Source organism: Aureobasidium namibiae (genome assembly GCF_000721765.1).
Source record: "Aureobasidium namibiae CBS 147.97 unplaced genomic scaffold scaffold_3, whole genome shotgun sequence".
In the NCBI taxonomy this organism is placed as follows: Eukaryota; Fungi; Ascomycota; class Dothideomycetes; order Dothideales; family Saccotheciaceae; genus Aureobasidium; species Aureobasidium namibiae.
In genome coordinates this window covers 197118-213910 of record NW_013581206.1, presented here as the reverse complement: position 1 = coordinate 213910, position 16793 = coordinate 197118, and the positions used below count along the sequence as shown (strand labels likewise).

The 16793-nt window shown below is 52.5% G+C and overlaps 4 protein-coding genes across 4 annotated transcripts; 2 read left to right on the top strand and 2 right to left on the bottom strand.

Moving 5' to 3' along the window:
* Positions 1-249: 249 nt before the first annotated feature.
* Positions 250-1649, bottom strand: M436DRAFT_39683 (Arabinanase/levansucrase/invertase; the record flags this gene model as incomplete). Its single annotated transcript, XM_013574592.1, has 2 exons — positions 250-1380; positions 1437-1649. 2 exons carry the CDS (start codon positions 1647-1649, stop codon positions 250-252), a joined length of 1344 nt encoding a protein of 447 aa, XP_013430046.1.
* Positions 1650-4031: 2382 nt separating this feature from the next.
* M436DRAFT_61136 (uncharacterized protein) lies at positions 4032-11635 on the top strand (the record flags this gene model as incomplete). Its single annotated transcript, XM_013574809.1, has 3 exons — positions 4032-4113; positions 4243-4413; positions 4464-11635. The coding sequence occupies 3 exons, from the start codon at positions 4032-4034 to the stop codon at positions 11633-11635; spliced, it is 7425 nt and encodes a 2474-aa protein (XP_013430263.1).
* Positions 11636-14102: 2467 nt separating this feature from the next.
* On the bottom strand, positions 14103-14552 carry M436DRAFT_17725 (uncharacterized protein; the record flags this gene model as incomplete). Its single annotated transcript, XM_013574491.1, has 2 exons — positions 14103-14341; positions 14393-14552. Coding segments are annotated over 2 exons (399 nt in total), but the record flags the coding sequence as incomplete, so codon positions are not given.
* A 478-nt stretch (positions 14553-15030) lies between these two features.
* Positions 15031-16203, top strand: M436DRAFT_70244 (glutaminyl-peptide cyclotransferase; the record flags this gene model as incomplete). The annotated part of the gene is made up of 2 exons (XM_013574915.1): positions 15031-15635; positions 15687-16203. 2 exons carry the CDS (start codon positions 15031-15033, stop codon positions 16201-16203), a joined length of 1122 nt encoding a protein of 373 aa, XP_013430369.1.
* Positions 16204-16793: the final 590 nt, after the last annotated feature.

Genomic DNA, 16793 nt, shown 5'->3' with positions numbered 1-16793 from the left:
CTAGTCAATTTCGACAAACAACATACGGCTCCAGCCATATTCTGTAACAGTGGATTGCACATTATGCGCGCCTCTTCCAGTCCATACCTATAGACCCTTCCATCTAGGTTGGTTGATTCGCAATGCGACAAGCTCCCGGATTGCTCTTACACCCTGGCTGGTAGTGAATCAGTGCGCTTCCACCTTGCGTAGTTGGTGGACGGCAGCATCGTCTTTGGCTGAGGTGCCTTGTTAAAAGGCACGTTCAACCTATGCGAATTGCCAATAGTCAACATTGAACAGGTATCCACTACCACCAGTGAATTTCAAGTAGAGATCCTTGATTCCAGTCGCTCCACTAACAGCACAAGTAACCACCTGCCAGGACTGCCACCCATTGGTACCAGGCACAACACAGGTACCCACCAAGGTACCAGTGACACCACCCAAGCGAACCTCGATCTTCCCACCACTGGTGGCCGAAGCTACGCGAGCATAAAAGGACTTTGCGCCGTTGCCAAAAGCAACACCAGCGACTTTGACATAGTCACCAATCTCGATGTTGATGATAGCGAGCCCGCCATCCAAAGTAGCTTGAGTCTGGACACCGGAGGAGAAGGCCATAGTCTCTGCTTCATTGCGAGTGTACGGGTTCAAGGTTCCAATCTGCGGGGCGCCGGCATTGGTCATGGTGAGGAGCGGTATCGTGCCATCTGCATTGTAGGTGAAGGATTCCACGGCTATAGAACGCGTGTAGCCACTACCACCAGGCAAGGCGCCATTGTGATAGAAGAAGTAAGATTTGCCTTTGAAGTCGATGACAGCTGGATGATTGGTGAACGACTTTCCTGCCGATGCCATGACGACACCACGGTACGTCCATGGACCCATGATGGATGGACCAGTGGAGTATCTGATGTCTTCGGAGCAGCAGTTGGCGGCATATACTACATAGTACAGATTGTTGCGCTTGTAGACCCAGGGTCCTTCGGCAAAAGTAGTACCATCTGCCTCGCGACCGCTTCCGAAGCTGGCGACATTCATGGAGACCTCGACGATGCTGCCGGAATACGATATCATATCAGTGTTGAGCTTAACATAAAACAGACCTGGGTTGGCAAAGTAAAGATAGGCTTGTCCATTATCGTCGATCCAGACTGTAGGATCAATGCGGCCGTTCTCCAGAAGTGGTTTGCCCAGTGCGTCTTTCCAGGGCCCAGTGATGGAATCGGCGACTGCAACGCCGATGGCCGTGTTACCTCCACGGCGACGCATGGGAAGATACATGTAGAATTTATTGTTGCGAGCAATGATCTGTCCTGCCCAGGCGTTCAGATCGGCCCACGGGAACGTGGTAGCTATGGAAGCAATCACACCGTGATCTTGCCAATTAGCCATATCCTTGGAAAGATTGTCAGCGATATCTGCGGACTGTCTTCGTGGACCAAATCACCAACAGCGGAGGAGAAGAGACGCCAGTCTCTCATGTTATAAGTGGTTGAGCCGTTCTCATCGTGGTCAGCGAGGAGGTAGACCCGGTCGTCAACGACGATTGGAGCAGGATCGGCGGTATAGATGGACTGTATAATCGGATTGTCTGCCTGGACAGTATCGAGGACCGCAAGAAGGGTGCCCAAAACAAGGAGCAGTCTTGCATAGAACGAGTGCATCTCGTTGGTGAAGTGATGATATTGACGACGAGAAGATGGCTGCACTCAGACTTATAAACCTATGGTCAGAACCGTGTTTCAGGCATGTTTGTTCGAAGCGAGCATGCATTGCGAGGGGTGCAAGTGTTGATATTAGCCAGAAAGCTGCCTTCTCGAGATCATTTCGCAGAAGCGAACACGAAGGGCGTGACCATGCTATACATATTGAAAGACCTCCCCGCACTCAGGTTGTTGTTCCATTGGTCGGTGGCTCGGTACTCTGCAAACCAGCTCTTTACATGAAACTACACGTATCGCCCGGGGCATGACAGCCGATGAACATGGAACAGTCAGTTGATTCTAGTACGGACTTTCACATTCATACTCGACTGGAAGAAGATCGCTCGTAGTTCGATTGACTACTTGTTTCACAACGTACGGAGGAAGAAGATCGCTCGTAGTTCGATTGACTACTTGTTTCACAACGTACGGAGTATACCTTAGAATCTTCATGTTACATCCTCGCCTCAAGCCGTCGCTGCCATCCTCAACGGGGAAACGACTCAGCACCAAGCGTGTCACGGCTTCTTTCAAGCTGGCGTGCGTTGGACACAACTCAACATGGCTGAGAGTCCATCGGTTCGCGGAAGGAAGTCAATATACGCAACAGTGAATTGATTGCGCAGGAAGCTCTTTGGGCTGCGAAGTCGGAGCGAAGCACGGCTACGTGCGTGCTGAGAACCAATAATACGCATAGTGTTACCGTTTGTGGAACGCAATACCTCTCGGCTACCGTGTACAGTGATGGGAGATTCCTCAGCGACACTTGGTATACCAAGACGAGGCGCCTAGATCATTTCCTCAAAGCAGTGTGTCGAGATTGCAGGTGACACATGTAGTCTCACGGGCTCAATATTGCGTGGCCTGATGCCGTTGCGAGAGGTGTTCTCCTTGGCTTCGATTCGAAAGACGCTCAATGCCAGCCTGGAGAGGCGTCCTCGCACCCCTACTATTGAGTATCGTGTGTAGGTTCAGTGTTGCCGTTGTAGGTCTACAAGGATGCTCAGCTGTGTTGTGAGTAAGAGTTCGGCAGCCCCGACACTTCGCGCTGGTCGACACGGTTTGTATACTCTGTAAACGGCGTGTACGATGGGTTTTCAGGTGGTGGAAGCATGGTGGAACGAGTTCGACGTTCCGGTGTAGCCGATTGAGGTGGAATCAAGCCGTCGCTAAGAACTGCATCTTGCTAGATACAAGTCGATAAGTGCAGTCGGCAGTGCTTGCATGATGTGCTACGGTTGAGCGGACGCAGCCCTTCCGTCCACATGATGGCACATGGAGGCGTTTTGCGCCCAGAATTATCGGTTCACACCTCAGCTCCACACAGAGAGACCAGCGAGGTGTGAACATAGAGTTGGGTGTTGGATACATAAGGTTCCTGGCTGGTGCCGGCCACGATCAATTGCCGTTGTGTGTTCAGCTGGAGTTCGAGCGAGAGGGAACGCCTGGTGCCCAGCGGTAGCCGTTTATGTCGCAGCGACTTTGTGGTGAACATTCTTGAGAGTGAACTACATCGTGGGCGAGTCTCTCGAACTGAAGTGCCTATTGGCAGGCGAGCTCGAAAACATGTCTGAGAAGCTAAGGGTGGGGAGGGGGGGAGGATTCGTCTCCGCCCCTTTACTCGAGGGTGCTGTACCTGTCTCTGTGTATCTGTGGTGAGCGACATGAAGTGTTTCCTGTAACAGAGCCGAAAACAAGCTACGACGATCACGCAAGAGCTGAGTATCGGGATACACAACCGTTGGGCACCCCTGCGCAATCTCCTCCGGCTCACGCTCTATGTGCTGGAGCCGTGAACGTGGTGGTCGTTGCAACGGCGCTGTGGACAGCCGGCGAAAGAATCGGGAGCTGAGGCCCAGTTCTATGTTATCGGGCTTTAACGTATATGCAGGGGCTAGCCAATCAGAATGCCGATCTTCCATCCGAAGAGATCTGTTACTAACATCCATGTGGTCTGCTACCGACGTCTGGGGAAAATCTCGGCTTGACGGGCTGGCTATAGAGCTCAGTCGCCAATCGAGATCGCTATTCATCATGGACCGAGCTAAACGCAGAGACTCTAATACCAAATCTCTGCGACCAGCCGCTACCATGAGGTATACTTTGGATGGCATAGCCTGGGCTAAGTACGACTCCTGACTGTTATTGTATACAGTACGTGCTATGTGGTAGGCTGTAGGTTTGTTTGCTCAACCCAGAGACACTTCTGAGCATTCAATTCCCTAATCCGTGCATGTTTCAGCGACCAGCTCTCTGAACCTTCATCGGTCTTCATCTCTGATACCTATATCTCAACGTCCAACGTTGACTATTTCCCAGCGGGCACTATAGTACAACGACACGATGGAGGGACTCAGCACGCTCAGCTCCTCCGAGCAGAGGAAGCATCCTGTGACCGTTGTCTATCTCGCTACTACAAGTCCTGGTATGTACACACAGTATGATAGTCAACATCAGGCAGACGAGTGGCTTCCTGGCAGTTTATTGTTGGCCGTATTAGGCTCTTGGGACTGAATATTGATATGATCACGACTTATATCACATTTATAAGTAGTGCTTGGATGCCTTCTACAGTGTCTGAGTCCAACCCAGTCAATCTCTTCTTCCTTAATACTAATCCGGGCCCATCTATACAAGATGCGTGCCATCGCATTCATCTCAGCACTTCTTGCGCTTCCCGCGGCTTTCGCTTCCCCTATCGATTTCGAGCTTGAGTCTCGTGCCAGTGAGTTTGAGCAGTCCGATGTGCCACATGGCTCTGCTGACAAGTACTAGCTTGCAAGGATAGCGATATCAAGGCCGTCAGAAGCACTGTCAAGACCAATACTGCCTTCTTCTGCGAGTACTACAACCTCGTTGGTGGAACATCACCTATCGCTACTCTCAACTCAAAGGACCTTGCTAGTGCATGCAAGTGTATCACTGCCACCTCTAGTGTCAAGAAGATACCCAAGAAGGAATCTGTTGTAAAGGGCAGCTCGACAAAGTGTGATGCGGCCGACCTCAAGGTCGTCAAGGCTCAATTCTCCAATCCCAAAGCATTCTGTGCCGCCTATGGCAAGAACAACTATTCCGCCGTCATTGGTCTCACCAATCAAGAGCTTTACGATGCCTGTCAGTGCGTCTTAGGCAAGCTGTCTACCACCGTCAGCAAAGCGCCTACCTCGACTTCCAAGAAGGTGACATCGTCGGCAAAGACTTCGACCAAGCAAGCCAGCTCCTCGACTAAGAAATCAAGTTCCTCGACCAAGATTGTGAGCAGCTCTTCCACAAAGAAAGTCAGCTCCTCAATCCGAATCTCATCAACTGCCAAGCCAGTTTCGAAATCCTCGTCTTCTTCTAAACCGGTCTCGAAGCCCTCATCGTCTAAACCGATCTCGAAGTCCTCATCAAAGAGCTCCTCTTCGGTCAAGGTCAGCAGTAGCTCTACTAAGCCCATCTCAAAGACGTCGTCGAAACTTTCCTCCTCGAGCAAAGCTGCAAGCAGTTCAGTCAAGCCTGTTTCCAAGACCTCGTCAAGCAGTCTGAGCAAATCTGCTTCAAAGTCATCATCGAGGGTTTCGTCTTCTGTCAAGACAAGCAGCAGTTCTGCGAAGCCCGTTGTTACTTCCTCCTCCTCGAAGAGCAGCAGCAGTTCGTCCAAACCTGCCGTGTCGTCCTCGAAGGTTAGCAGTAGCTCGTCAAAGCCTGTCGTTTCCTCATCGAAGATCAGCAGTAGCTCGTCGAAACCTGTTATTGCTTCGTCATCCAAGATTAGCAGCAGTTCTTCTAAGCCTGTGGTGTCTTCTTCAAAGGTCAGCAGCAGATCATCAAGCTCTGTGATATCATCCTCCAGCAAGGTCAGCAGCAGCTCGTCAAGATCTGTTGTTGTCTCGTCCTCGAAGCCCAGCAGCAGCTCTTCTGTGCCTGTATCATCTTCGAAGAGCAGCAGCAGCTCTTCTGTACCTGGATCATCGTCCAAGAGCAGCAGTAGCTCCTTACAGCCGGCTGGCTCTGCATCCTCGAAGATTAGCAGCAGCTTTTCTCAGTCTTCTAGCAGTAGTAGCTCCTCTTCGCAGGCTACTGTCTTAAGCTCCCTGTCTTCCAGCGCCGTCGTTTCAAGCTCGTCGTCCCCATCAATTGCCTCCTCAGTGGTCACAAGCCAGAGCAGCACTATTTCTCCATCAGAAACTGGTGCTCCCAGCTCAAGCTCGACAACTGACGCTCAGTTCACAACGATCGAGAGTACGTCCAGCGCTGTTGAAACCGATGCCACGAGTACGGACGCTTCAAGCACTATCGACTCTGGTGCAAGCCCTACAAGCTCCTCTGGCGACTCGGAGACAACCAGCAGCTCAACAGTCGAGAGCGAGGCCACAAGTACCTCCTCTGATGCCGAGAGTACTTCTGCTAGTGAGGCACAGACTACGATATCCTCTTCTGAGTCAGCGACCACAAGCACCGCTACCGATGCTGGAATCACTTCATCGAGCTCTTCCGAGGCACCCCAAGTCACTTCTACCTCTGTCGAGGCTGATCCGGCTACGAGCGCCTCTTATTCTTCTTCTTCTTCAGCATCCACAACGACTCCCGCAGCTGGACCCGAATACTCCGACGGTGCTATGCCAGAAGTCCAAGGCGCTACGTTCTATGTGCAGAAGGATAAAACCTATCAGGGCACAGTCTTGACTCTAGTCAAGAGAAACACCAACTATATCGGTAGAATTTTTGCCCGCGCTAGAATGCTTCGTGCGAGAGATGGCGGCTCCAGTATGGATGACTGTCTCGATGCTTGTGCTGCTAGCTCTCAGTGTGTTGGTACCTCCTTTACGGCGAGCGCTTCGGAATGTGTATACTTCAGCGCTATCTCTGGCCGTGCGGTAGTTACTCGCGGTACTGACTTTGCAACGGTCCTCGCTCGCGACGTCTCTACCACGAGCTCAAGCACTGTATCTGGAAGTACAAGCACGGAAGCTTCAAGCACGGAAGCTACGAGCTCTGCTGATGTGACTAGCTCTACTTCCGACGTAGACATGGCCACAAGCACCGCCACTGGATCCGGAGCGTCCTCATTCTCTTCTGATGCTGATACCACGGTTACAAGCTCTTTAATCGAGAGCACAACCACCAGCTCGGCTGTCAAGAGCGAGGCTACAAGCACAGTACCCAGTGCTGAGACCACAATCTCAAGCTCGTCTGTTGATGCTGACAGCACAGCGACCAGTTCGTCTCTGGAACCCAAGAGTACCACCTCCTCTATTGATTCTGATGCTACGACCACGAGTTCAGTGGCTGAGACCCAGACTGCAAGTACCGTCTCAAGTGCCGAGAGTACCTCGTCTGGTGATGCTGATATCACCAGCACTAGCTCATCCAGCGAGCCTGAGATCACGGTTTCCAGCTCCTCTTTTGATTCTGACGTTGCTACAAGCACAACTTCTGATGCCGAGACCACAACCACAAGCTCCCTTGTTGAAAGTGCCACTGACTCGAGCTCATCTGTCTCTTCGTCTTTCGCTCAGCCTGAAGCCAGTTCATTTTCTGCGGAACCCGAGCCCACTCCATCGTCTACTCAAGCTAGTGCTACCCCATCCAGTGATCCGGAAGCTACAAGCTCAAGCTCGTCTACTGGAGTCAGCGCTACGCCATCTCCTGTCGATGCTGAAGTAACGTTCACGAGTTCGTCTGTTGAGCAGAGTGCCACGGCATCAAGCTCGTCCGCTGAGCCTGAAGTCACCTCGTCTCCTGTAGATGCTGGATTCAAATCTACAACCTCCTCTATTGATGTCGAGACTTCCACAAGCTCAACTGTCGAGTCTCAGAGTACCTCATCCTCGGTTGATGCCGCTAGCTCGACGGGAGATCTCTCAGCGACTCCAACCGCCTCCGGAATGGCATCGTCCTCCATCGTACCAGAGAGTACTACAGTCTCGAGCTCATCCGTGGAGCCTGAATACACGAGCAGTACCTCTTCCACTGAGCCAGAGAGTACCACGCTTTCGAGTTCTTCTGATGCTGCTGAAGCCACAACTTCGAGCGCCAATGAATCTGATAGTACCCCGTCTTCTACTCAAGCTAGCGAGCCTTCAGTTACTCCAAGCGCCTTGGAAACCACGGCATCTTCCATCCAGAGTACGACATCTGCGACAGCGGACTCCTCCTCAAGCCCTTCAGAAACTCAGTCCTCTTCGACCACGGAGTCATCTTCGACTGAGATCGCGACTTCCTCTCAGATCGAAAGCGTGGGTTCTTCAAGCGCCGAGATTTCGTCGACCGCAACTGAAACGGATGCTTCTTCAAGCACGTACGTTCGTACTGAGATCTCTTCGTCCCAGTCTTCAGCTAGCGAGACTGCTACATCATCTGTCACCGAAATTTCCTCGACTCAGTCTTCGTCTACTGAAAGTGTAAGCTTCTCATCTAATTCCTCGACGTTCGAACCAGCAACCTCGACCGAGTCTGTCAACACCTCTACATCCCAAACTTCGACGGCTGAGGCCGAGTCAGCCACGGCAAGCGCTTCTGCAGGGTCTGCTTCTACCGGAAGTGACGTTCCCAGTAGTCCTTCATCGACGAACGATGTTTCTTCCACTATCGATTCATCGTCGGTGTCAGCGAGCCCAGCGCCTACTCCATTCTCGTCTAGTGCTTCAACAACTGACTCCACAGCAAGTGACGTCCCGTCCAGCAGCACGGATCCATCTGCAGCCGAGAGCGCGACTCCTTCAAGCACAGATTCATCTTCGAGCGACTCGGCGTCAGCACTAAGCACGTCGTCACCGTCATCTGCTGAGGCCTCATCGACTGAAAGTGCGATGTCATCGAGCACAGATTCATCCTCGACTGAATCGGCACAAGTAACGAGCACGTCTTCATCGATAGATTCGTCTCCCACCGATATTACATCGACATCGGCAACACAGAGCGCTACGTCTTCGAGCACAGATTCATCTTCCGCTGATGTGTCGGCATCTGCCACCGAGAGCTTTACATCGTCATCGACAGACTCATCTTCAACAGATTCGGCGTCTGCAACTCAGAGCGCTACACTTTCAAGCACAGATTCGTCATCGACTGAATCAGCCTTGGTAACGAGCACGTCTTCGACTGGTTCGGCATCCGCAACGAGCATGTCTTCTGCTGATATCCTTTCCACTGAGAGCGCTACATTTTCTGGCACGGATGCGTCTTTAACCGAGTCGGCATCGCACACGAGTACTGCTGACGTCTCTTCAACTGAGAGCTCGACACCTTCCAGCAGTGATTCCTTGACCGCTTCTAGTACTGGGGTACCCTCAGACTCGTCGTCAACTGTCTCGGCCACTTCCACTCCCGATGCCTCTTTGACAACCGACTCCTCTTCGAGTGAAACCGCTAGCATCAGTAGTACAGAAGGATCTTCGACCGGCTCCTCTTCGATCACTGTCGCAACTCCTGCTTCTACTCCTTCGTCAGTCAGTGCGTCTTCGACTGATGCATCCACAAGTGCGACAGCGACAGAGACTTCTTCGTCGGAGTCTGCAACTTCTACAAGCAGTGACACGTCAACCGCTCAATCATCGACTACGGAGCGCGTCAGTTCATCGAGCAGTGACGTGTCTTCGTCGTCTGAGGTCGAAGCGTCGAGTACTCAGTCTTCATCAATTGAGACCATCGCATCGTCCACAGAGAGCGCCACTCCTGCCAGCAACGACGCATCGAGCACTCCATCATCGTTCACAGAGTCCGCAACACCGAGCAGTGAAGTGTCGACTGTTCAATCATCTCCCACAGAGAGCAGCACTTCATCAAGTAGTGATGTATCGAGCACTCAGTCGTCGTCGACCACCGATAATGCCACTGCTACGAGTAGTGATGTATCCTCGACTGGATCTTCGTCATCGGACAACATGACTTCTACAAGCAGTGACGCGTCTTCCACAGTGAGCGTGGCCACTACAAGCAGTGATGTATCCTCGTCTGACACTGCGTCCCCTACGACCAGTGGTGTATCGTCCACCGAGAGCGCTACTCCCGTGAGCAATGATGCATCAACCACCCAATCATCATCCACAGAGTTCTCAAGCACCCAGTCGGCTTCCACGGAGAGCGCCACCCCCTCGACCAGTGATACTGCCTTGTCTGGATCATCATCATCATCCGAGGCTGCAAGTCCTACGAGCAGTGATGCGCCATTCACGGCGAGTGCGACATCCTCAAGCGACGGAGTATCTTCTGGATCATCGTCGACACAAAGCGCCGCCCCCACTGCTACTGATGTATCGAGCACCGAATCATCCACAGAAAGTCCCACACCCACAAGCAGTGGTATATCCTCGTCTTCTTCGTCGTCTGAGTCAGCAACGACTACCAGCAGTGACACTTCGTCCACTGCCACTCCTGCAGACAACGATGCGTCCAGCACCCAGTCGACTTCTCTAGAAAGTGCTACTCTCTCGAGCAGCGTGGTATCGTCCACAGCAAGCCCCACATCCACAGAGAGTGACACTTCGAGCATCCAGTCGTCGTCATCGCCTACGGAAAGCACCACTTCCTCGAGCAGTGATGCATCATCCACAGCCACCCCAGCAAGTAATGATGCTTCAAGCACTCAGTCTTTGTCTTCTTCTTCATCATCTGAGTTCGTCACTCCCACAGATACATCGACCACAACGAGCGCCACTCCCGCAAACAGTGAAGTATCTTCCAGCTCATCAATCACGGAAAGTGCCACTACTACTAGCAGCAATGCTTCCTCGTCTTCTCTGTCTACAATTACCAGCAGTGATGTATCGACAACCTCTTCGTCGTTGACAGAAAGTGCTACTCCCTCGAGCAGTGATGTATCATCTACTGCCACTCCTGCAAGCAATGACGCATCAAGCGCTCAGTCTTCGTCGACAGAGAGTGCCACTACTAGCAGCAGTGAGACATCCTCGTCCTCGTCGTCGTCCGAGTCTGCAACATCTACCAGTAGCGATGTGTCGTCTATAGCAACCCCTGCAAGCAACGATGCATCGAACACTCAGTCCTCGTCCGGAACCGCCACTATCACAAGCAGTGATACATCGTCGTCACCCACGTCATCTGAGCCTGCAACCATTACTAGCGGCGATTCGTCCTCGTCTTCTTCGTCCGAATCTCCGACCGCTATCAGCAGTGATGTCTCGTCCACTGCCGCTCCTACAAGCAGTGAGGCGTCGAGCACTCAATCGTCATCGACAGAATCCAACACTGCCTCGTCTTCCTCGTCGTCTGAGTCTACAACGGTTACCAGCAGTGACGTGTCTTCCACTGTCACTCCTGCGAGCAGCGGTGCATCGTCCACTGCCAGCCCCGCAAGCAGTGAAGCCTCAACCACTCAATCATCCTCATCTGATTCTACAACAGCGACCAGCAGTGATGTATCATCCACTGCCACTGCCACCGCCACAAGCAGTGATACATCGTCCGCATCATCGTCATCAGAGACCGCATCTCCCGCAAGGACTGACGCATCAACAACTTCTTCATCGTCGTCGACAGAAAGCGCCTCCCCTACGAACAGTGATGTATCGACCACCAGCTCCTCGTCATCCACAGAGAGTCCTACATCCACGAGCAGTGATGGGTCAACAACTTCGTCATCGTCGTCGACAGAGAGCGCCTCCTCCACGCCTACTGACGCATCTTCGTCTGTCTCCTCGTCAGCTTCAGAGAGCCCTACACCCACGAGCAGTGATGCATCGGCAACTCCTTCATCGTCATCGACAGCAATCGCCTCTCCCACGACCAGTGACACAACGACCACCGAGTCTTCGTCGTCTTCAGAGAGCCCCACGCCCACAAGCAGTGAGGCAGCTTTGTCTGACTCTTCTTCGTCGTCGTCTACAACTCCCACACCCACTACTTTCATCACCATGACTTCGTCGTCTAGCGCTTCGTCTACCGAGAGCTCGTCCACAGAGTCCCCTACTAGCACCGGTACAGCAGACTCCCCGTCTGAGTGATAGCGAGGTTCGCCTTAGGATAAGAGATCTTGTGCCTTTTCTTGATATTGGTTTTACACTTGATTGATAATATTATTGTATTTTTCTTTTGTCTAGGCGGTTTTCAGAAGCATCGGTTATCAGATTAGAATAATAAGAATATCTTCGCTCCATCGCATGTCAACTTGTATCTTTTTGTGTGTCTCTGGCGATATATTTTGTTGTTTATCCGAGTAATGAAAAAGCATCGTATATATGATCTTCAGACATAGCATAGTACAGCGGATCCCAAATACTTGATAAGCGGATGAGTAGCTCAGGTACACTTGAAACCAGTACAAGTAGCTATACAAACGCACAAACATTCGACGAGAAAAAGTGGTCTCCATAGAGAGCGGCCACTTTGTGATATTTCCATGGCTCCACCGATATCTATGAGGGTCCCGTGCATCCTGATAGTGTACGCACCAGCCATATTGGCCATTTGAAAGACTCAAACCAGAAGCCAGAGTAAGATTGGCTCGCACATAGACTCAAGACTACTACAAGCAGCTATAGAAATGCACGACATCTATCCAGATAGGGTGGTTCCAGAGAGAAAGGTCATGTTGATTTATTTCCATGGCCACGCCCATCTCCGCGAAAGCACTGTGCATTCGGATAGTACAACGTTTGAGCTGTCCGACGATCCACTCGAACTCTCGGAGTCAGAGGGAGAGCTCGAAGATTCCCTAACCTCCTCCTTCTTGCTGTGCCTGGCCTTCTTCTTGGCAGGAGCCTCATCCTGCTCGGAATCTGAACTCGATGCCGCCTTTCTCTTCTTGTTCGAGGAAGCACCCTTGTCCTTGCCCTTCTTGTCCTTCTTAGACGTCTTCAGTAGTGCGGCGATCTCCTCTGGCCGGTCGGAGGAGGCAGCATCCATCATACTACGGGTGACACGACGGCCACCTTTGCCGAGCTCCTCAAATATGCCTCTGAGGTTGGCAGAGTGGACGATGTGGGGACTGTGGAGGGGAGTGAGGGGAGGAGGTCGGACGAGGCCACCTGGACGTCGTACTCGGACAGCTTCTTGACACACTGCAGTGAATTGACAGGACCAGCGGGGACGGGCGTCTTAGCAGGAGGCGAGGGAGTTTCCTGGGCGCGGGACAGGGGAGTGAAGGCTCCAGGGGTCGATGGAGGCTCCTTAGGGCGAGGCGAAGGGGAAGTCTGGAGATCCTCGTCGTCGCTGAAGCCCTGCCTTCGCGGAGAAGTCGAATGACTTCTGGCACTCTTTTGGCGATGTTGCCACGAGTGACACCGAGATCCAGGGCAGTTATCCACAAGTTGACTGTCTTGGGACCAACCTCCAGAATGGGAGGAAAGTTCTCTTGCGAATTAAGGTAGTCGACAACATTGCGGACCTTGAGCAAGGGGACCTCGTTGATTGGGTACATCTCCAGCGAAGCAACGGCAAGGGGCTGCTCGCAAATTGGCAGGGTGCCGAGGAGGGGCCCACCCGGGAGGGGACGTTGACCAAGGAGGCCGGGTTGCTGAGAGACAGCAGGAGGGGCAGGCGAGGCGGCAGGAGCACCGTTGACGGGGCGCGGGAGGAGAAGGGGAAGGCATGCTGCCTGCCAAAAACCTTGCTGTAGAGGTAGTGGTGGGCGCGGCGGACATGGTCTGGGTTGTTCACTGTGATAGCATGCATTAGCATTCGATCGGTGCAAGAGAGTCGTGATCACAGCGGTAGCAGTTGACGAGCTGACTCCATACGCCACAAGTGGCTGCTGTATAGCCATCAAAAGGTACATAGGTGTTGGGAATTGGATGTATGTCCAATGAGACAGCATGAGACAGCCTCTCTCGTTGGACTGGCATAAATCTCTCAACAGCTTTGTGCCTTTTGATAGGTGTGAATGAAGGGCTTGGACAATGGTGGGATCGACGTATTACTGTCAATGAATGTGAATGAGAAATGAAACTTACACAGCGCGTTGAGCGGGTAGGCTCCTGTGAGGACGAGACCAGACGGATGGAAGCGCTTGTAGAAGTACTTCATTTCGCCCAGGACAGCAAACTCGCTTGGTTTCGATGCGAGGTGAAATGAAATTGAACTACCTACAGATTACGGCCGTTGTGTAGGTGCATTTGTTTACTTCTTTTTGCGACTGTTTTGTCTACTTGGTGGTGCAACCTTGGCGGCCGGCACTTTCTTCTGCTCAACATCAGGCAGTGATTGATTTGGTCGGACCGTGCTCGAAGATGGCAGAGGCGTCCGAGCTGGGCCTACTGTGCTCACAGCTGGCGACAATTTCCTGGATGACAGGTTGGCCACAGTTTTCCTAGTGATGGCTTGAAAGACCAATGGCCAGATTTCAGGGGCGCGACTTTTCTTCCAGTGAGATTCGGCTGGACGTGCGTAGAAACGCTGAAGCGACCATCTTGCCCACTTGGGAATTGAAGACGTCTTATCATTGGCGGTGACCTGCTCGAGGTTGGCCAAGCGACCCCAGCCCTCTGGACGGATTCTCAGCTGTCCCACACGCAGTGTCTTGGTCCTAGGCCATGGGAGGAGACCCAATGTCTGAATCTCCATAGCGGTATCTTGGGGTAGATGTCTAGCAAAAGAGATCAAGGCTTCTTTGGAGCGACGGGCTTGAGCAGGGGCATCGATGAAGACTTGAGCGACAAAGGGTCTCGTTAGGACATGGAAAAGAGGGAGAACGGTGGCCGACGCAGTAATGACTGAGGACGGGTCAGCGGAGCATGTTGCTAGGGGACGGGATGATGTGTTACCTGCAGGGGCCATCCAGACAGGACTGGCTTCGTCTCCGTAGACATTGGGAGCAACAACAAGGCAAGCCATGCTAAGAATAAACAGGCCGGCGAGCTTGAAGGTACCGATGGTAGCAACCTCTAGAGCGGGGGCATTGTAGATTTGCAGACGTTGTGGGTACACTACTATCATCAGTACAAGGACCGAGTACAAAGCAATGCAGGATTGACATACCAAGTTTCTGGGTAGCCTCTGGAGCGGATGGCTGATATGGCCGAGGGCCAGGCTTTGGCGAGGCATTGGAGACTTTGCTAGCAAAACGGTGGTGGAGAAGACTCACGGCAGAGACCCGTGATCTTATAGCAGAGGTATGCGGTTTCACAGCGGCGAGACGAGGAAGTAGCCTCAACGGCTGGCGGTAGAGGAAGGTCATGTCATTCTGGATAGCAGAATAGAAAAAAGGCAGGCGCGATGCGACGTTGGAATACGCTCTTGGGTGTCGCGGGCCGTTCCTGACTCCATCTGGGGAAGGCGCGCACTGCCCAGCCTCAACAGCCAACGCGACTCGACGCAAACCATCGCATGCTTGGCCACCTGTCATGCAGTTACTTCTCTACCCTGCGATGCGACTCGACCATCCTCTCATGAGCGCGTCAACATGATTATGTCACGAGTAGCCGGCCTGCTGGGTCTGCTCTCAGGAGCTTTCGCATACAAGGCACTCTCGGACGACGGCCTCCGCAACATCGCCGACCCGGGCGACGACTTTGACATCAAGTCGGGTGCATTACTGGCTCCCATTCTGCAGCCGCGCGTGCCCGGCACTCCTGGTTCCACTGCTGTGCTGAACCACTTCGTCGACTTCTTCCAGAAAGAGCTTCCCGACTGGGAGCTGACTTTCCAGAACTCTTCGTCAAGAACACCCATCTCCGGTAATGACGAAACTCCCTTTGTCAACCTCATTGCGACCAGGGACCCTCCGTGGGCAGGCCAGGGCCACGTCGGCAGACTGGCTTTGGTCGCGCATTATGACAGCAAAATCGACCCACCGGGTTTCATTGGCGCCATCGACAGCGCCGCCCCATGCGCTATGCTGATGTACGCTGCCAGGAGTCTCGACGCCGCCTTGACCAGAAAGTGGTCTGCTATGGAAGCCGAGGGAGTTAGCGAACTGGAAGAAGCCAGCGGTATACAAATCATCCTGCTGGATGGAGAGGAGGCCTTCAAGGTCTGGACCCACGACGACTCGATCTATGGCGCAAGGTACGACCAGGCACCACGTCTCAACTGAGCCTTTCAGCTAATCGTTTACAGATCTCTGGCAGAAGAATGGGATCAGACGATGCATCCTGCCGCCTCGACTTACCGCACTCCCCTAGACGCCATTGACCTCTTCGTCCTCCTTGATCTATTGGGTTCTGCAAACCCTACCGTTCCCTCCTTCTTCCGAACCACACATTGGGCCTACCTGAACATGGCAAACACCGAAGCAAGACTGCGCTCGCTAAAACAGCTACACACATCACCCGCCCATCCCTTCCTACGAGAAACAAATAAGAAAGAGTCCGACAGGTGGCTTGGCGGTGCTATTGAAGATGATCATCTACCCTTCCAAGCCAGAGGCGTTGATATCCTGCATATGATTCCTGCGCCCTTCCCCACAGTCTGGCACACCATGGCTGACGATGGAGAACATCTCGACATACCCACCGTTAAAGACTGGGCCAAAATCGTTACAGCCTTCTCTGCCGAGTGGATGGAATTGGATGAATACCTGCTTCCTCCCAAAAAGAGAAGCCTCCTTCCGGAACCGGACAGGACTGAGTTGTGAGTAAGCCTTGCTCACGCGCTGCATTACTACCACTGCTACTGTGATTAATTATAAAACAGGCAATGATTCATTACTGCTATCTTGGATCGCTAAATTTTCCGCTTTCGGATCTACAGAACCGCATAGAATACATTCCAGACTTGTTGGAAACCACGACCCAGCATTCCTCGCTTGCTTGCTCAGACCGACCAGATCAGGTCGCGCCAAGAGCATGCAGCGCATGCGACATCTTGAAAATGATTTACGAACGCCCTGCAGAATATCCAGAAATATCAGACTCTCTGCGCAGCTCCATGATCCATCCTCGTACATATATCGACTAGGTAAGTCGAGCATTCAAGGAATTGTTCTGTTTGGCGGCTGCTTCTTCTCAATCATGTTTCTTTGTCTTCATTGGACTGTCTCATGCTTCGTGAGTCGCTGTCTTTGTGACTCCCGCATGCGTACGGCTTCCGTTTTCGGAATCAGTCGTCTTCAACCTGCCGTGTATATCATCTTTGTCTCCATGGCTCCAACTCCATTTTCTTTGCTCTAAACTCTCTTACGTTTCCTGTCATCCTTGCATTCAGCCGTAATCACTGCGACCTGCC